Raw genomic sequence first — 19357 nt, forward strand, 5'->3', positions numbered from 1 at the left:
TCCCTGTGTGTGTGTGTGTGTGTGTGTGTCTCCAAATTTCCCTTATAAGGACACTGGTCATTGGATTAGGGCTCACCTTCATCCACTGAGACCTCATCTTAATTACTAATTACACCAGCAAAGACCCTAGTTCCAAATACGGTTGCATTCTGAAGTTCCAAGCAGGCCTGAATTTTGGGGGTACACTGTTCATCCTTGCACACAGTGGGACAACGGAGCTTTTTTTTAAAGGCGACCTGTTTTGGTGAGTAAAACAGGGGGCCGGGGAGAAGCAGCAGCATGGCACAGCCCCTGACCGTGCCAGCTCTCTCAGTGACTAACCTCGAATGCCAGGGAGGCCAGCGCTGACCCCCCTGCCCCGAGTGGAGACAGCGTCCTGAATGGGAAGTTGGAGACTCAAGGGAGATGTAAATCGGGATGGCAGGCAGGGCAGTGGAGTCTAAGGCCTGCCGCACAAGTCCCCCCTGGCTTGACCGTGGATGGAAGCCACACGCGAGCCTGGCTGACTCACTGACCAGCTGGAACGTGGGGTCCCAGATCTACTCTCTATCTCTAGTCACCATTGCGGAGGCTTCTCTGTCTCCACCAGACTCCCCGTGGGGACAGGGTCTGCTTCCAGCTGACCCTGCAGCAAACAGGTCTTATTTCGATGCCAGACCCAGCGAACGGGGCCCCTGGGCACGTGGGTCAGCCGTCCTGGTTTTACCTCGGGGGTGGGGTGGGGTACCTAAGGCTGACCCTGGGTCCTGGTATGCCTGGGGAGTTTGGGGGCTTCTTAAGGAAGAGAAAGGGTCAGGCACAGGCACAGGACACAGTTCCCAAACCAGGAAGCTGGACACCCCAGAGAAAAGGAAGGTCCTCAAAGAGCTGAACTAGCTTCCTCTTGATTCCCACTGTGGTTGTTGGGATCTTTAGTCCTAACAACAGTCCTGTGAGACTGATATTACTCTCGTCCCCATGGATTCATTAAGGATCTTGGTTGCAAATAACAGAATCCACTCTGGCTAATTTAAACAGGAAAGGCTTTTCTTTAAAAATGTTAGGGGCCCTGGCCGGTTGGCTCAGCGGTAGAGCGTCGGCCTGGCGTGCGGGGGACCCGGGTTCGATTCCCGGCCAGGGCACATAGGAGAAGCGCCCATTTGCTTCTCCACCCCCCACCCCCTCCTTCCTCTCTGTCTCTCTCTTCCCCTCCTGCAGCCAAGGCTCCATTGGAGCAAAGATGGCCCGGGCGCTGAGGATGGCTCCTTGGCCTCTGCCCCAGGCGCTAGAGTGGCTCTGGTCGCGGCAGAGCAACGCCCTGGAGGGGCAGAGCATCACCCCCTGGTGGGCAGAGCGTCGCCCCTGGTGGGCGTGCCGGGTGGATCCCGGTCGGGCGCATGCGGGAGTCTGTCTGACTGTCTCTCCCCGTTTCCAGCTTCAGAAAAATACAAAAAAGAAAAAAAAAAAAGAAAAAAAATGTTAGGGGGTGCTCTTGGTTGGGGGCCCTCCTGCATCAAAGGAAGGAAGACAGTGGCTGCAAAGAGTTTGGATAAGTTGCTGGAATTAATCAGCTCTAGGCTCCATTTGCTATGAAAAGTGGGCAGTACAAGCTGGGGTACAGGCAGGCCCTGAAGCTGGTCTGACAAGGCAGAGTGAAACGGGTCATCCTCGCCAACAGCTGCCCAGCCTGGGGGGAACCTGAGCTAGAGCCCTGTGTCCTGTTGGCCAAGACTGGGGTCCGCTGCTACAGTGGCAAAGCTATTGATCTAGGCGCCACGTGTGAGCAGTACAGTACTACAGAGTATGCACACTGCTTTGGTGAACCCGGGTGATTCTGGTTCTGTTAGAAGCGTGCCAGACAGACTGGTGAAGAGTAAATCGTGCAAAATTTTTCTTTAATAAAATTGGCCAGAGTTTGGTTTAAAAAATATATATATTTATATATATATATTTGTCAAAAACTATAAATATATATATATATATATTTGCCTGACGTGTGGTGGCGCAGTGGATAAAGAGCCGACCTGGAATGCTGAGGTCACTGGTTTGAAACCCTGGGCTTGCCTGGTTAAGGTATGTATGGGAGTTGATGCTTCCTGCTCCTCCCCCTCTTCTCTCTCTCTCTCTCTCTCTCTCTCTCTCTCTCTCTAATAAAAATGAATTAAGCCTGACCAGGCGGTGGCACAGTGGATAGAGTGTCGGACTGGGATGCTGAGGACCCAGGTTCGAGACCCCGAGGTCGCCAGCTTGAGTGCAGGCTCATCTGGTTTGAGCAAAAGCTTACCAGCTTGGACCCGTTGCTGGCCCAAGCAAGGGGTTACTTGGTCTGCTGAAGGCCCGTGGTCAAGGCACATATGATAAAGCAATCAATAAACAACTAAGGTGTTGCAATGCGCAACGAAAAACTAATGATTGATGCTTCTCATCTCTCCATTCCTGTCTGTCTGTCCCTGTCTATCCCTCCCTCTGACTCTCTCTCTCTGTCTCTGTAAAAAAATAAAATAAATAAAAAAAAATAAAAATGAATTAAAAAAAAAATATATATATATTAGGTACTACTCTGGAGTCAGGGTAGGGAGACAGAAGACTAGGTTTGCATGGTAGATAGCTAGAGATATCATTTCATGGGGGATGCTTTAGCAAACATGCAACTGTCGTCACACCAGAGCTCCTGCAGACACGAGCCCAGCCTTGGCAGTCCCCCAAAGACCCATTGCCTCTGCCACATGCTCACCAAAAGCAAAGATGTTGCCGATTTGACTACCCCCATTTGCATGGATATCTGACACAGGGCTACATCTGGTTTCTGATCCAGTGCTTGGGTTCTAGACACGAAGGGGCCGTGAAATTGAGTCCTGACTTCTACATCAGTTGACTATAGGCTCAAACCATGGGTGTTTCCCCAGAGGCAGAAAGATGATGAAGATGATGGGCAGCCACGAATGTGAACAGTGCCCCTGACACTTCACTTTACAGATGAGGACACAGAGGCACAGAGGGTGAGTGTCTTGCCCAAGACAACACAGCTAGAAATGGTGGCAGTAAGGTGCAAATGCAGGCTGTCAAACTATAGAGCTGACACATATGGATGGGGAGGGGGGTTGGAGAGGCAGAGATGGGAGGTGGGAGAAGTCATGGCAGGTGCAGAGACTCGTGTGATCAAAGGTCAGAAGTAGGGTGGCCGCTTGCAGGAGAACCCAGGGTTCCTCATATCCTGTTAGGGAAAAGGGCGAGGAGAGAGGGTGGGAGCCTGGGCAGAGCTCTGGGGACCCGTGGGACTCCCGCTGCATGGCGCCCACCTGGTTACTCAACTCCAGTGCCCAGTAGGGCCATGTACATGGGTTGGGGTCTCCAATGTAGTGAATTGTGGAGGGGGCTGGGGGCTCCACGGGTGGCCTGGTCCCATGGCTGAGCCCTGTGTCCCCTGGAGACCCTGGCAGACCTCTGGAGCTGGAGGTTCTCTGAGCCAGGTTGACACTGATGGTAAACAGAGACATTCCAAACCCAAAGGAATTGGAATAATGCAGCCGCCACAGGCTGAGGGCTTTGGAGGTGACGTCGGGCAGGGCAGAGTTCCGTCCAGGCCCAGCTGCAGGCCGGGCACGGCCTCAGCAAATACTCCGAGTGCCTACTGTGTGCGAGATGTGGAGCGAGAGGCATTCCTGAGTTCCCTGCCCAGAAACCGCGGCAGCCAGCCCACGGGCGCGGGGTCAGCCCCCTCTTGAAGGAGTGGGAGTTTCGATCTGGCCTCTCTTCTGCGTCTCAGGCTCCCTGAGAGCTTAGGGAGGGGCAGGGCGGGGCAATCTGAGCGTCCATCTCCGCGAACACTGGGCAGGGACAGTATCAGCAGGGCTTGCCATCCAGAGGACTGAAGTCAGCTGTCCCCAGGCTGGGTCCAGGGCTGCGTGGTCCCGCGACTCTGCTTTCCTCTCATTAGTACAGAGGTTCTTCCTGGGCTGGAATCTGAGCCAGGGGTATAAGACAAACATCTCGAGAGAAGCTGAAGAACTCCAAGCCAGAGTGGCGTGGGTGGTAACAAGCACAGAGGAAGGCAAAACTGCTCCCTCCCCTGACAATGTTCCCTCTGAATTGTGGGAGGGTCCAGGAGATAGATTCTGGGCTAGGGGAGTAGTCCACCCCCACCCCACCCCACCTCATCTGCTTGTCTCTTGCTGTTTTCTCCCAATTCCCACCCCTGGCTCTTGTCTGTCTATCTGCCGGGCACACAGCCCCAGTGCATCAAAGTCTTACCACATCACGCTAACGCCCAGCCTCTGGGCAGGTATCTGGGGCCTTGCAGCAGCCAGTAACCACCCACCCATCCCATCAGGTATATCACTCAAAGTGTGGTCCACAAACTGCATAAGCTGCCAGCAGCCCATGAGGCGCTGTGCAGAAGGTGAGGGAAGGTTTAGAAATCTCCATGCAGTTAGCCACTGCTGCAACACACGGGCACAGGATTTTTATTGTATGAAGTGTGGGCTCCCAAAGAACTGGCAGCCCGAAACAGGCAAGCAAACTGGTGGTCTGATAGGCACGGAGCTCTGCAGATTGCAGAGCAGGGAAAGCTGCCCCAGGATGCAGTCAGGGTCATGGTCAAGCCCTCCTTCCCTTTGTCTCTCTGAGATCCTGGGAGCATCAGGGAGTGCTTCAGTTTCCCAGGGCAGGGAGAGGGCTTGGCCTGGCTGAACTCTGGGGGGGGTCCTGTCCACTGAGGCCCAGCGGCCTGGGGCACAACCCAGAGGGGACACCCAGGAAGGTGGCTCCTCTGACCAGGGGCCCCTTTCGCCCCCTCCCTGTGACTCTGTTGTTTATCCCCATGGGTTCGCGTTAGGCACCAGATTGTCATGGCCCTTGTCCTCATGGAGCTATGTCCTGCAGGCTGGGGGAGATGGGGACCCTGCAGAAGATGAACAAATGAGTCAGGTGATGTCAGGTGGGAACAAAATAGGACGATGAGATAAGGAGCTGGAGGGGTGGGCTTGGGAGTGTAGTATATTAAATGGGGACAATATGCCACCCATAGGAAACGGTGATGGGACTTTAGACTGCTTAAGAAGGCCCAGGGGGTCTTCCCAGAAACGCTTAAGAAAAGAAAGGAGGAGGGGAAGAAGAAGAAACAGCGGGCAGGGAACTCAGCCTTGCCCAAGTTCAAGGTCGGCCTGGCCTCTACTTGCTCACACCCTGGTGGGGTCCAGCCACCCCTGTAAGGAGAACAGGCAGGGAAGGATGTCCCCTTCTTACCAAATCCCACTTCCCCGGTACAAGGGGCGAGTCCCTGCCTTCAGGGGCTTACATCCTACAGGCCTCCAAATCTCCCCCTAGGTATTACCTTTGGCTGAGGTCTACAGAATGGTGTGTGTTTGTGTCAAGTGTCCCAAACTCCTGCCCTCGCCACCCGCTTCTGCCTGCAGACCACAGCATTCACGGACTCCTCTCCACGCCACCTGGCCACGTGAGTCCTGAGACGTGCTGAGAAGCGGGTGCTGGCCGTGCCCCTGGCCCGCCTGTGTACACCTGTCCCCTGGCTGGTCTCTGCCTGGCCTCTTCGGCCATGGGCCTCCAACCTCTCCTTCATTCTCTCTTCTTGGAGTTCCCCCCCCCCCCCTCTGGGTGCTTTGGGGAAAGCCGGTTCTGTGGGCTGAAGGTGAGGACTCCACAGCTCCTTCTTCAGCTAGAGCAAGTGCATTGGTTTACTACGGTGCAGAACAAATTCCCACAAACTTCCCCGCATAAAGCAACAAGCATCTATTGGCTCCCAGGCCGGAAGTCCGGAGGCGGCAGGGCTGGGTCCCCTGCCCTGGATCTCCTGAGGCTGAAATCAGGGGTTTGGCTTTTACCTGGAGGCTCTGGGGAGAAGGTACTTCCAAGCTCACTTGGTTTGTTGGTAGAATTCAGTTCCTTTTGGCTGTTATTTGAGGTCCCCATTCTGTTAATGGCTGTGGGAGGGGCCAATCTCTGTGGCTCTTCCTTCTTCAAAGTAAGCAAGAGGGCAGGAGTCCTCAGTACCACCAGCAGGAGAAAACCCCTGGTGGGATCAGATTAGGCCCAACTCAACGACAACTGACAAATGCCTTCATCCGTGTAAGGAAACAGAACCACGGGCGTGACAGCTCATGCATTCACAGGCTCCCCCATACCTGGGAGGGTCATACAGGGACATGGGTGGTGGGGGTGGGGGACGTTCTTTCAAGTCTGCGTGCCTCGTGTAAGCAGTGGTCTCAGACTCAGGAGGACCCCAGCTGACACCTCCCCCATCAGGGGGCGTGGTGCCAGGCTGGGAATCTCAGTCCCAGTTTTAAGCTCTGCTTTTGCCATTAGCTGGCTGTGTGACCGTGGGCCACCGTCTCCTTACCTGTTCACTGAGGAGACTGGACTAGCACAGGTTCTCCACGTGACCGTCTTTTGGAATCACCTGGGGGGGAGCTTTTAGAAACTAGAGTGCCTGCACCCCATCCTTAGTGATTCTGGTTTAATTTTTCCAGGGTGGGGCCGACCCAGATGTGGATTTATTTAAAAACCCTGCCCAGGAGATTCAGATAGTGAGTCAGGGCTGAGAAACACAGAATTGGAAAATTCCTAAAGCTGAGGTTCTCAACCTGGCTGACACTGGGGTCCCCTGGGGAGATTTTAAAAAAGACCAGTCCCTGTCCCGCTCTAGACCTGCCGGCCTGACTGAATCTGGTGGGGGTGGGGGTGGGGGGCCCTGGCGGCAGCACTTGCAAAAGCTCACCAGGAATCCCCAGTGTTCAGTCGGGTGATTGCGATTCCTGACACCCTGTCCTTTCCCCCATGACACCAGGTGGGATGAGGACAAAACAATACTAGACTGAAGGAGGCAGCCGGGACAGGGTCAGCCCCAAAGACCCTTTTGTGGCATTGTGATCTTCCTCCCAAGCCCACTTCGCAGGACTGAGGTTTGAAAGCCATAATGTCCCTGATAGCTTAGCACAGGGCTCTGAAAATGGCCAAGTTCTTGGAAGCTTCCTGGGTCCAGGTGGATTGGTGCAAACTGAGTCAGCCTTCCGCAGCCCCGGGAAGGCCTCCTGGCTCCTCAGCTGTTGGGGCCGGAGCCCTGGAAACGGCCCCAGTCCTATTTTCAGTGTGGGCACTGCTTCCTTCTGCACCATTTCCTTCCAAACAAATGGCTTCCCCTTCAGGGAGGTTATCAGGGCACAGCCCAGGGTGGGCAGGGCCGGATTTCTGCCCAGGGCACTCCCAGGTGGAGAGAAGGACCGGAGGATGGGGCCTTGGCAGGGCTGGCTGACCACAGGCTGATCTTGGACGGGAGTACCAGGCTGGGATGCTTCAGCTCTAGCTGTCTGCCCATGGCATCCGGATATAGGGGCTCACTTCTTTCCCTCTTGGGATAATGCAGCCTTGCAAACAAGGACCAGCCTGCTGGCCAGTGAGCCATGCTGTTCGACTGGGGTTGCCCAGGTGCCTGCCTAAGTGCTCTGTGGGGGCCTAAGGCCACAGCTTTCCATTTTTACCATTTCTTCCGTGTGTGTGTGTGTGTGTGTGTGTGTGTGTGTGTGTGTGTGTGTCAGAGCCAGAGAGAGCCAGAGAGGGACAGATAGGACAGACTGGAAGAGAGAGAGATGAGAAGCATCAATTCTTTGTTGCGGCACCTTGGTTGTTCATTGATTGCTTTCTCATATGTGCCTTGACCGGGGGGGTGGGGGTGGCTACAGCAGACGGAGTGACCCCTTGTTCGAGCCAGTGACCTTGGGCTCAAGCTGGTGAGTCTTACTCAAACCAGATGAGCTCAAGCTGGCGACGTTGGGGTTTCGAACCTGGGTCCTCCGCATCTCAGTTCAACGCTCTATCCACTGCACCACTGTCTGGTCAGGCTCTCCATTTCTTAAGGGCCTCACAACTGGTCTTTCCCTTTCCAGGGTAGTCCCCTTTCATTTGTTTTCCTTAGAACAGTGGTGGCTTTCAGAAAATAAGAGTTGAATCAATCACTCCCCTGCTTAAACTGTTCAGGGGCTCCCTATTGCCCTGAGGATCAAATCCAAAACCCTAACACAGCCTGTGAGGATTTTAACACAGCTTAATGTGACCTCTGTCTCCTTTCCCTCTTGCTCATTCCACTCACAATGGCCTCCTCCTTTTTTTTCCAAACACACTGAGCTCCTTTCTACCCCAGGGCCTTTTCACTTGCTATTCATTCCCTTACATGAAATACTATTCCCGTGGCTGATAATTCTTCTACCTGTCATCCTATAGAGAGAGCTTCATTGATCACCCTGTCTAAAACAGCACCCCCACCACTGTCTCTGTCACCCTGCTATTTCTTCTCAGCACTTATTATCATTAAACGTGTCTTGTTTATTGATTTGCTTTTTTTCTTCCTTGTCTATCTCTACCCTTAGCAAGTAAACTCCTCAAGGGCAGGGACACTGTCTATATAGCCTATTTGCTGTGAGTTTCTGGGCCTGAAAAAACGCTCAATAATTAAATGTTGGCTGAATAAATAAAAGAAACTGACAAAGCGTTTCAAAGCATGTAGTGTGTACAAGGCCCTGTAGAGGTGTAGGAATGCATCTGTCACCATCTCCAGTGAAATACGTGCCAAGGATTTTTCTAAGTGCCCTAAGTATGTGAACTCAATCTTCCAACAACCCTATGAGGTAGATAGTACTGGGATCGTTCACAATTTATAGGTGAGAAAATGAAGGCTCAGGGAGGTTCAAGCGACCTATCCAACCAAGGCTCTGCAGCGGGTCCAGCCCAGGCACGGTGGGCTCTCTGGGCCATACTGTCAGTGGGGAAACACGGTGTGATGCAAACTGCTCAGCCGGATCGGTTGCACAAGGCAGGACACCCACTGTGTTCCACTCCCACGGGGGTGGGGCACGGCTGCAGTGGGCCGGGGCAGGGAGACAAGGGTTCCCCTCGCAAACCCTAATAGAAGAGGCAGACTACCACGGTGAGAGCAATTCCGAGCCCACTGCTGCCTGCCACCCCAGACTCAGTTCCCCCATTTTCAAGGTGCAAAGAGCATGGGATGGGCTTGGGCATCTCTTCCCCATTTTATGAGTCTCTTAAGTGACAAATGAGTGCCAATACCAAATGTCCCTCGGACTCCGAGGTGGGGGGCAGATGGCGGGAGAGGCATGTGGATCTGAGTCGGCCCTTGGGAGATGGTGCAGCGGGAGCCGGTGCAGCGGGAGCTGGTGGCTGTCGTTTCCGCCTGCACAGTGACCAGGCCCCGTCCTCTGCTAGCAGTGACCCGTTCTCCTGTGGGAACTGCCCCATGGCCATCGCATGTAGAACCGGGCGTGGGAGGGAGGAGAAGTCCAATAAGGTGCCCTGCATTCCCCTGGCCCCAGGGTGGGCACCTGACCCAACCCGAACCAACCAAATCTCTCCAAACCTGAGGCCCAGCTCCGGGAGGCAGGCGGGAAGGTGGAAGGTGATGCCCACTTCCAGACTCCTCCCAAGGTGTGCAATGCTCTGTAGCTTCTTTGGCTGAGGGGGTGGGTGTGGGCTCACTGCCCCCACACTCCTCAGAAGTCCCTGCCTCCCCCTCTGACCTCATTTCTTACCACTTTCTCCATCACTCACCATGTTCCGGCAACACTCTCACTTCTTCAGTCCTTACACAAGGCAAACTCCTCCTCACCCCAGGGCATTTGAACTTGCTGTTCCCTCTGCTTGGAACCTTTAGCCCCAGTCCGTATTTCACATGATTGGCTTCTTCTCATAATTTCAACCTTCCTTTGCGGTGTTTTCAGAGAGGTGTTCTAAGATCACCTGGGAACCCCTGGCCCGTCCTGCTGGTCGGTGTCTGTCACACCCTTCAGGTGTGTTTTCTTCAGGGCACACATCAGCGGCTTGGGTTATTTCGCTGACTTATTTTTTAGCTTATTTCTGTCTGCCTCGCCTCGCTTTTTGCAAGCCCCACGGGAGCCCTTCTCTGAGCATCGTGCCTCCCACTGCCTCCCGGGCCTGGCAGAGTTGCTGGCACTTGGCCAGTGCTCAATAAATAATATTTGAATAACTGAGTGAATGAATGGCATAATGTATTAAGTCTAACCCCAGAGAACTCTCACAGGGAATACTTCAAAGTGCGCGGATTCTTTGTTGTATTTTCAAACGGGAAAACCGAGGCCCCGTGAAAGAGCAGGAAGTTGTTCCAGGACTCTGTCAACCTGGTCTTCCTTCCCTGGGGGAGCAGAACTTCTCCCACCCCTCCCACCCACATGCTTGGCCTTTGGGGTCACTTCCCACAATTTTTTAAGCCAAAGTCACCCCAATGCCAAGTAATGCCCATCCATGAGCTTCCCTCTTTCCTCTCCCCGAGGTTTCGGGAAGGAGTGTTGGTCTCTCTTTGTCAAACACAAAGCTCTCTTACGTGTGGATGGAGGAGCCTTTGAACACCTGGAACTGCAGCACCTGGGAGGTGGGAGGTTGGGAGGGCAGAAGCCAGGCCGACGAGCTGGGTCCTGCCGTGTGCCCGTCCAAACGGATCCGGCTGGCATGTGGGTGGTGTGGTTCAACTGGTTGGGTGAGTGTGGGGTGTGGGCCGGCAAGGGTGCCAGCCAGTGAGTTGTGACACCCCCACCCTGGAGACTAGGAGGCACTCTAGGGAGATAGCTGGTCTCCCAGTGTCTCTCCAGCCCTGGCACCACTGACTCTGCGTTTGGGACCCTCAACTCAAGAGACCCAAATATTCCCTGGCATCCTTCCAGGAGCCGGGGGCGGGGGGTTGCTGGGCTGATGCCACTTGATCAGGGCTTCCCAAGAGTGTCCCATCTCATGGTGGAAGGCAAGGAGGAAGCATTCTGGGGCTGGACTGGAGTGGTTGAGAGCATAGATAAGTGGACAAAGGAGAGGCCAGTGTGGGGAGAAACTCAGTGGGGGCAGAGAGTGGAGTGTGGTTGTTGTGTCAGGCCGCAAAGATCTTTGCGTCTTGGCTCTGACACCTACTTAATTAGCCTGTCTGAGCCTCAGTTTCTTCATCTGTAAAGTGAGGATTATAGCATCTACTTTCCCATGTTGTGAAGATGAAATGAGCTAGAGCATGTAGGGTGTTTAGCACTTAATACACGTTCAATAAAATAAGCCTCAGAAGGAGCAGCTTAGAGGGGAAATAGTAAAAACAGTCTTGCTTTTTGTCCTAGGTAAGTTTCACTTTCCTTGCCTAGGAAATGCAGAAATGGGCCTCACCCCTCTGGACTCTTTCAGTTCTAAAATGTATCCTGCCACCTTGTAAAGCTAGTTGATAATGGCTCTAGCTAAAGGGTTAATGACTGATTGTAGCTAATGATCAATGATGGCTTAGTAGGGTCCCTTATCTAAGAATATTTACATTTTAATCAGTGACCACTTGAGAAGCCAAAGGAACATTCTCTGCAGAACTTAAGGTTGCGTTGAAGATAAAGAGAGGGGATTTTGGCTCAAGGGGGCTTCCTGGGTTCTTTCATGTCTCCCAGGGGCATTTGTACCTGGCCCTGAGTGTATTAGATGGGTGGGCATGGGGCACAGCTGGAATGAGGAAAGACAGAAGCCATTAAAGCTGCCTTCAACATTTCCTTGGGGATCTTGTGACTTTCTTTGTGAGGGCTGCAAAGGACCAAGACCAACAGATGTGCCAGGAAAACATCTGGGGGGCTACACTTGAGAAGAGGCCCCAAGATTCACTCTCTCTTCCTCTGTGTCATTGTTCTTGATCACCTAGATTTATTCTAGAACAAGGCTTCCTGAATTTGGTCATCATCTCCGTCCCACCTTTATCAGACCTTAGTGCCATGTGTCAGGGCAAACTTCTATTTACTAAACATCTGCTCTTATCCTGCAAGGGCCCTTTGAAGCACCAAGGTGCATGACCTCATCCCTAGCTCAGGGTGTCTTACGTACCTCAGTCCCCCTTCCTGTCTCAGATCCTCTCCTGCACATGGCATCTCTGATTGTCTCATGTATACGGGGTTCCCATACATATGTACCTATTAAAAGTGGTCATTTTCTCTTGCTAACCTGTCTCATGTCTATTTGATTGTTAGACCAGCCAGAAGAACCTTGAGGGTGAAGGAAACTTTGTTTCTTCCATGCAAAAACAAAACAATTTTTTCAATTCTATCTTGATACTCTTGCCTAACCAAACTCCTGAGTGAGGCCTGAATGTCCTTTCTTTAAAATGGATACTGTTCTTTCATTCATTCAGCAGATCCCTGAGCACCTACTATGTGCCATGCATCATAGTGACTGTTGCCCTCGTGGAGCCTTCTAGAAGCCAAGTACTGGTCTAAGCACTTCGTGTGCGCTGACTTGTTAAGCTCTCTCTACAGTCCTATGAGCTGGGTTCTATCATCCCCTTTCATCAGATGGGCAAACAGAGGCACAAAGAGGTTGGGAAATTTGTGAACGTTTGCACAACGAGGGAGGCTGTTATGGGCTAAATTGTATTCTCCTCTCCAAATTCATATGTTGAAGTCCTAACCCCCTGTGTCTCAGAATGAGACTGAATTCGGAGATGGGGTCTTTAGAGAGATAATTAAAGTTAAAATGAGGCCATTAGGGTGGGTCCTTCTCCAATGTGCCTGGTGTCCTTATAAGAAGAGACTAGGCCTGACTGGGTGGTGTCACAGTGGATAAAGTGTCAAGCTGGGATGCTGAGGACCCAGGTTTGAAACCCTGAGGTCGCCAGCTTGAGCACAGTCTCATCTGGCTTGAGCATGAGGTTGCCAGCTTGAGTGTGGGATTACAGACATCACTCCATGGTTGCTGGCTTGAGCCCAAGGTCACTGGCTTGAGCAAGGGGTCACTGGCTCAGCTGAAGCCCCCTGGTCAAGGCACATATGAGAAGCAATCAATGAACAACTAAGGTGCTGTAACTATGAGTTGATGCTTCTCATCTCTCTCCCTTCCTGTCTGTCTGTCTGACCCTATCTCTGTCTCTCTCTCTCTCACTTAAAAAAAAAAAAGAGGGGAGGATATTAGGACACAGACATGTATAGAGGGAAGATGACACGAAGACACGGAGGAGACGGCCATCTACAAGCCAAGGAGAGAGGCCTCAAAAGAAACCAACCCGGCCGAAACCTTGATGTTAAGACTTCTATCCTCAGGATTGTAAGAAAGTATATTTCTCTTGTTTAAGGCTTCCATCTGTGTTCCTCTGTTATGGAAGCCTGAGCAGACTAGCACAGAGGAACAGAGCCTGGAGCCAGCAGCATAACCACCGCGCTGTATCTGTAAGTGCTGAAGGCATCCTAGCGCCCAACAGAGATGTTCTCCTTGTGATCATCAGGGAATAGCATTCTTACTCCATAATTCAGTGTCATTGGTTCCATGGCCATGTATCACCTGAAGTAATCTCCAGGACTGCTGGGGCATATGGACCTCCTTTGGGAAATATAAACCCGAGAGTTAGGCTAGCCGGGTCCATGACAACCCATGAGTCCATGATGCCGACAGAGCAGTCGGCTCTCCCGGACTTTTGCATGACAGATAAGTGACTTCATATTCCTTAGGCCAGCTCTGTCTCTACTGATTTTCTTGGACTTTGCTGCCTTAAGCCATCTTCTAGAAATCCCAATAAGTACACCGACCTTTCTCTGACCTCATGATGTAGGGCAAAGCTTCTCAGTTTAGTGTGCATATACACTTTCTGGGGAATCTCATTAAAATGCAGGTTCTGATCCAGTCGGTCTGGGCGGGGCCTGAGATGCTGCATCTTTAACAATGGGCGAGGCCGGTGTTGCTGGCAGGGAGGAAGGGTGGCTCAGGAGCTGAGGTCATGTGAAAACTTCAACAGATGCTGTGGGTTCCAATCTGGTGGTTGGAGAGATGGTTAGAACCATTGGGAGTGGGAATGTTTAGAGGCCATTTCAAGAAAAACAAAACAAAACAAAGCATCTCATTTAATCTTTAGCCAATGACTCTTTTGCCAGTTTTCTGGCCCTTAAATCCGGGATCTGCCATGAAGGAGGCCCTGGGATAACTGTTTCCAAGCCACAGGACCAGTGTCTAGTAGATTTCTATCATCCTGGATCAAGGGAGAAACTCGGCGTGGTTCTTCAGTGCCATGCTGAGTTGGTGTGAGTTGAGGAGGATCCTCTAGAAGTGAACTGATACTGCTACACGGTCAGTGCCTTCTCCAGGGAACTTACAACCTGAGCTCTGACACTCTGGGTTCCAACTCACTGCGTGATCCTGGACAAAACTTGGCCATCTATTCTAGAATCTTCCAACTCTTTTTTGGAAAGATCCCCTACCTCCCAATCTTAAAAGAGACCTTCCCCCTTTGATTCCCATGACTATTCTGTCTGTGACCATTCTGTCTCCAGGTCTGTTGTTTGCCTTATAACTTTTTAAAATTAAATGCATGATCACTGATATTTTTCACTTCCTTAATAGCAGTTGCCATAACTTGTAATTGTATGTTTGTTTGTGACTTTACTTATTTATCTCATGGCTAATTGCACCCTCCACTGGGTGGGGTACCATGTCATTTTCATTCATCCGTATTTCATTCATCTCCCAGCACCTAGTGTAGAGCCTGGCCCTTGGGGACCCTTGATAAACAATTGTTGGAAGAAGAAATAAGAACAGCAGCCTTCCTAAACTTTAACATGCATGTGATTCATCTGAGGATTTTGTTAAAATGCAGATTCTGATTCAGTAAGTCTGAGCAGAGCCTGAGAGTCTGCATTTTTCACAGGTTCCCAGGAAATGGTGATGCCACTGGTCCTTGGACTACACCTTAAGTAGCAGTGACCAAGGTAAAGTCTATCCTGTTCAGCTTCTCAGCCCACCATCCACTGTCTCCTTTCTCATTGCTTAATGCTTAGGGGAGGTTCCAAGCTCTTCAGAAGCAAGAATGGGGCTATTGAAACCCAAGAAAGGATTGATAAAGAAGTAGGACAGTCTGACCAAGTGGTGGCGCAGTGGATAGAGAGTTGGACTGGGATGCAGAAGACCCAGGTTCGAAACCCCGAGGTTGCAAGCTTGAGCGCGGGCTCACCTGGTTTGAGCAAAGCTCACCAGCGTGAGCCCAAGGTCACTGGCTTGAACAAGGGGTCACTCGGTCTACTGTAGCCCCCTGGTCAAGGCACATATGAGAAAGCAATCAATCAGAAACTAAGGTGCCGCAACAAAGAATTGATGCTTCTCATTTCTCTCTCTTCCGGTCTGTCTGTCCCTATCTGTCTCTCTGTCTCTCTCTCTGTCTCTCTCTCTCTCACACACACACACATACACACACACACACACACACACACACACAAGTAGGACAAATTGCAAGGAGCACAGAATTAATGAAACCCCAGAAGCTGAGCAGAGCACATGGGGCTTTCAGAAGGTATCACAGCCTACAGGACCTGGCTTCTCTAGACCTAGGGGCTGAACAAAGATAGTCCCACCTAGCTTGCCCAGGATCTCTCCCAGAAAGAAAATGGGCTCTTCCAGGAAGAGTTAACCCTTTCCTCACCAGCTTGTCTCTGTTCTCAGTGCAAATTTCACCATACACATCCCAGCAATTTAACACACCTGGACTGACTTTTCCACTGGTGGTGGCGGTAGTGGGCTCCACATTGCCTCGGTGACAACATCTGTCCCTTACCCTACCCAAGGGCTCACACAAAGCCCTCTCTAGCAACAGAGAGACACACCTGCAGGACAAGGTCATTCAGCTGAGCTGATGATGTGCTCCATGGGCCCATCTCTGTGGGAAGGTAAGGTGGGCCTCCATCAGCTGTAATGTCAACTCACCATGTGTCTAGGGTGTCAGGAAATCCAGTTAAATGTGATGCTCAGTGACTATGACCATGTTTAGTTAAAAAGCTAATGCAGTGTTTTTCAAAGGATGGTCCACACACCACAGGCATCAGAATCACTTTGCATTTGTAGTGGGGAAAGAGCTTATTAAATATGCAAAATCCTGGGCTTTAGCCCAGACCTACCATTCCAGCACTTTCGGAAGCGAGGGCTAGAAATTTGCATAATTCTTAGGCTCCCTGGATGACTCATATATGCTTTCACCTTTTAAAATCTCTGGGCTTATATATTTGCTTCCTCTTGAGTCAGCATAGTTTTTATTTCTTTTTGTGTCAGCTCTATTGTGTGTGTGTCTTTGATCGCCAGCTGCCTGAAATCCCTTTGGAAGCCAGACAGTAGAGTAGATATAGGAGGCTTCACACATGGCTAGGTGCCCCAGGGAGCAACCTCTGCCCCTTTGATGCTCTTCTTGCTAACGATGCCATCATCAAAGTGCAGCCCGCATAGAAGCTGCCCAATGACTCTTCCTTATGACCTGAATCAAGTCAACTGGTCCGCGAGTCCAGGTTCTTTAGGAAACATCTGCACCTTTGAACCCTCCAATGGACCATTTAATCTGAGCTTGACTTTTCAGACCTCTATGCAATGTTGTTTTCCTTATACATCTCCCTGAAGGGACTTCTGAGTCACCTTTGGGATATTCTTCTCCAACACCCATAGTCATTCTCAAATGTGAGTGGAATCTTGGATCCCAAGTTACTAGCCTGTCTCACCCCCTCATTTCTCTGCTCAAGCCCATGCTGGCTCTCCTCTACCTTCCCCACACTGCAGTCAATCAGGCCATGTCGCTATTTTTTCATTCTTTTGTTTATGCAACTTTATTTAAGATAAATAAGTCTCTCACTAGCAGAGCTATTAGTTGATCCTTCATCCATAGGCAATGTGCATCAGTTATTCAGTGCTATGTTAAACATTGTATTGGAAGATAGATGAACTAATAGCTCCAAGCTTCCTAACAATTTAAATGAAAAAATTACAAAACATTAGAGACCCTATTTTAGAATGCAAAGGGTATTTGATTTCCAATTTCCATTCTCTGTCATTGCTTCATTGGCATGCATAAAATACATCACATTTCCTGTTCTGCTGATGCTATAAATGCAATACCAATTCTACAGCCACATCAGGTTATGAGTGTAAGGCATGTCATGCAACCTCAAACCTCTAAGAGTGGAAGGCTTAAATGAGACTGGACGCTGCTAATAATGCTCCTTGCTTTGGTATGATGACAATATCTGTCTCCCTCTTCCTCAGATGAGGTCTTCAGCATGTCAGAGCAGTGAGGAAGGGTGCTTCACCATTGCCCAGAATGGAGCCCCCAACCCTGCCTTAGCCAGACTGCTTTTCCCCAACCTCATCCTCGCTCTCCCCTTTCTAGCCACATTGGCTCCTTTCAGACCCTCCTATCCACCACATTCCTACCCAGAAGGTCTTTAACCAAGTGCTGCTTCCTCCACCTGGGGCCCTCTCCCTTCCCTCTTGCCAAGCCAACTCCTAGTTACGCTTCAGGTCAAAGTCCTGAGCTCCCACACCACTTCCTCAGGGAAGTCCTCCCTGATGTTTCCGCCTGGATCAAACCCCCTTTACTGCAGGTTCGCAGAGCACCAGCTTCCCCTTCCTTCAAAGCATGATTGTTATGATGACATGTTCACACTGAGTTGAGTGATTACTTAACTCATTAATTCATTCAAGTGAGGGTGATGCCATTGTGCATGGTTCCCTGGGACTGTTCCTATTAATGATATTTGTCCCACAGCAATTATGAATAGTACCCCTCTTATACTCAAAAGTGTTCTATTTTGGATGATAAATTATGTGGCCGTCCCAGTGACAGTCCACCCCACCAGACTGGAAACTCCATGAGAACACCTGCTGTATATGTTTCTGCTCATCATTGTCTTCTGGGCACCTGGGCTCCAGAGAACCAGGGAGATCCTGCCTGGCTACTTATGGCCCAGCCTTGGAAGCCATATAGCTTCACTTCCACTACATTCTCTTAGCCAACTAGACACCAATCCATGAGCCTAAGCTCTCAACAGGCTGAGTGTCAAAATGTTTGCAGACATGTTTTAAAACCACCCCACCCCCACCCCACCAATGACTTGCATTTCATTCATTAATTAATTCATTAAATAGTCATTGATCCAGTCCCTATTTGCATAGTTTGTAGATGACACAAGAGTTCCTGGCTGAGAGCTAAGGGGATGCTGCCTACAGAACGTTCACCAGGCCAGATGCCTGCTTGGGACCGTGTTTGCCTAGAGGAAGGGACATTTTTTCCTTTTCACAAAGGTGCCATCTTCATGCCAAGCTGTGTGCACTGAGAGGGCACCTTTTTCTAAATCATCAGCTCAAAAGGGGCACCTTTGTCCAATTCTCATAAAGACTAGCGGAAACCCTAATTGGTCACCCGCTACGTGTCAGACATCGGTGACTAAAGCCCTGGGCAAGATGGGTATGGCCTCTGCTCTCAGGGAGGTTGTGTTCTATTGGGAATGAAGACCATGAATAAGAAAGCACACAAATAAGACATTTTCAAATATAATTGCAGGTTGTAAACAGTGTTACGGGAGAAAAGCCCCTCTACTGAGCACCTGCCCTGTGCAGGGTCTGGAGGACGAGGCTGCCTTGTCCTGGGCCACCGCCTCTTAGGGGCTGTCACAGGGGAGGAATAAACAAGAGCCAACAGAAACCACATGTCTGTCCCCACATAAGGAGGGAATTCCAGACTGGTCAGGTGTAAGGACTTTAAGAGCAAAGCAAGAGTCTCTTTGCCCAGAATGCTTCGCATACCTTCCTGCCTGGAAGCATAGGGATGGACAAGAATTTCTAAGTTTCCCCACCTCCTACCTGCCCTATCATTCTTCTTCTTTTTTTTCAAACAGAGACAGAGAGAGAGAGTCAGAGAAAGGGATAGACAAGGACAGACAGACAGGAACGGAGAGAGATGAGAAGCATCAATCATTAGTTTTTCATTGTGGCACCTTAGTTGTTCATTGATTGCTTTCTCATATGTGCCTTGACTGCAGGCCTTCAGCAGACTGAGTAACCCCTTGCTCGAGCCAGCAACCTTAGGTCCAAGCTGGTGAGCTTTTGCTCAAACTGGATGAGCCCACGCTCAAGCTGGCGACCTCGGGGTCTCGAACCTGGGTCCTCCGCATCCCAGTCCGATGCTCTAGTCACTGCGCCACTGCCTGGTCAAGCTGCCCTGTTACTCTTTAAATTTTGAACTGTGGGACTGTAAATGTGAAGTGTGAGCGTGCATGCACAGGTCTTCCAGTGGAAAAAAGAAGATATCCTTTTCCATACCCGATGATTCATAAGGATTTGTGAGTCTGGCCTGAGTTTTGAGGCTGGGGTTGCCTGACTGAGACAATGGTCACTGAGCTTAGGAAATGTTTCCATAGTCTTTACAGCCCAAGAGACAACCCACATGCACAAAGATACCCAAGAATCTTGGAAAACCAGACCAAACCAAACCAAAGTCTAGCGGAACAATGAGTAGAACTGACCGATGTTGGTAGAAAGTTCCATGAGATCAAGGGTTTCTGACAAGTTTGTTCGCTGCCCTGTTGCCAGTGCCTTAAACAGT

At 50.8% G+C, this 19357-nt stretch overlaps 1 protein-coding gene across 1 annotated transcript in view; it reads left to right on the plus strand.

Annotated features, from left to right (window-relative positions):
- Positions 1–3500: 3500 nt before the first annotated feature.
- The window catches only part of LOC136335716 (uncharacterized), a gene marked incomplete at its 3' end in the record, with an annotated part of 39123 nt that continues 23266 nt past the window's right edge, over positions 3501–19357 (plus strand). The window contains exons 1-2 of the mRNA XM_066276832.1: positions 3501–3688; positions 4310–4378. Of these exons, the coding sequence (XP_066132929.1) occupies positions 3501–3688; positions 4310–4378 (257 nt within the window). The remainder of the gene's footprint in view (positions 3689–4309; positions 4379–19357) is intronic.

Source organism: Saccopteryx bilineata, chromosome 4 (assembly GCF_036850765.1).
Source record: "Saccopteryx bilineata isolate mSacBil1 chromosome 4, mSacBil1_pri_phased_curated, whole genome shotgun sequence".
NCBI lineage: Eukaryota > Metazoa > Chordata > Mammalia > Chiroptera > Emballonuridae > Saccopteryx > Saccopteryx bilineata.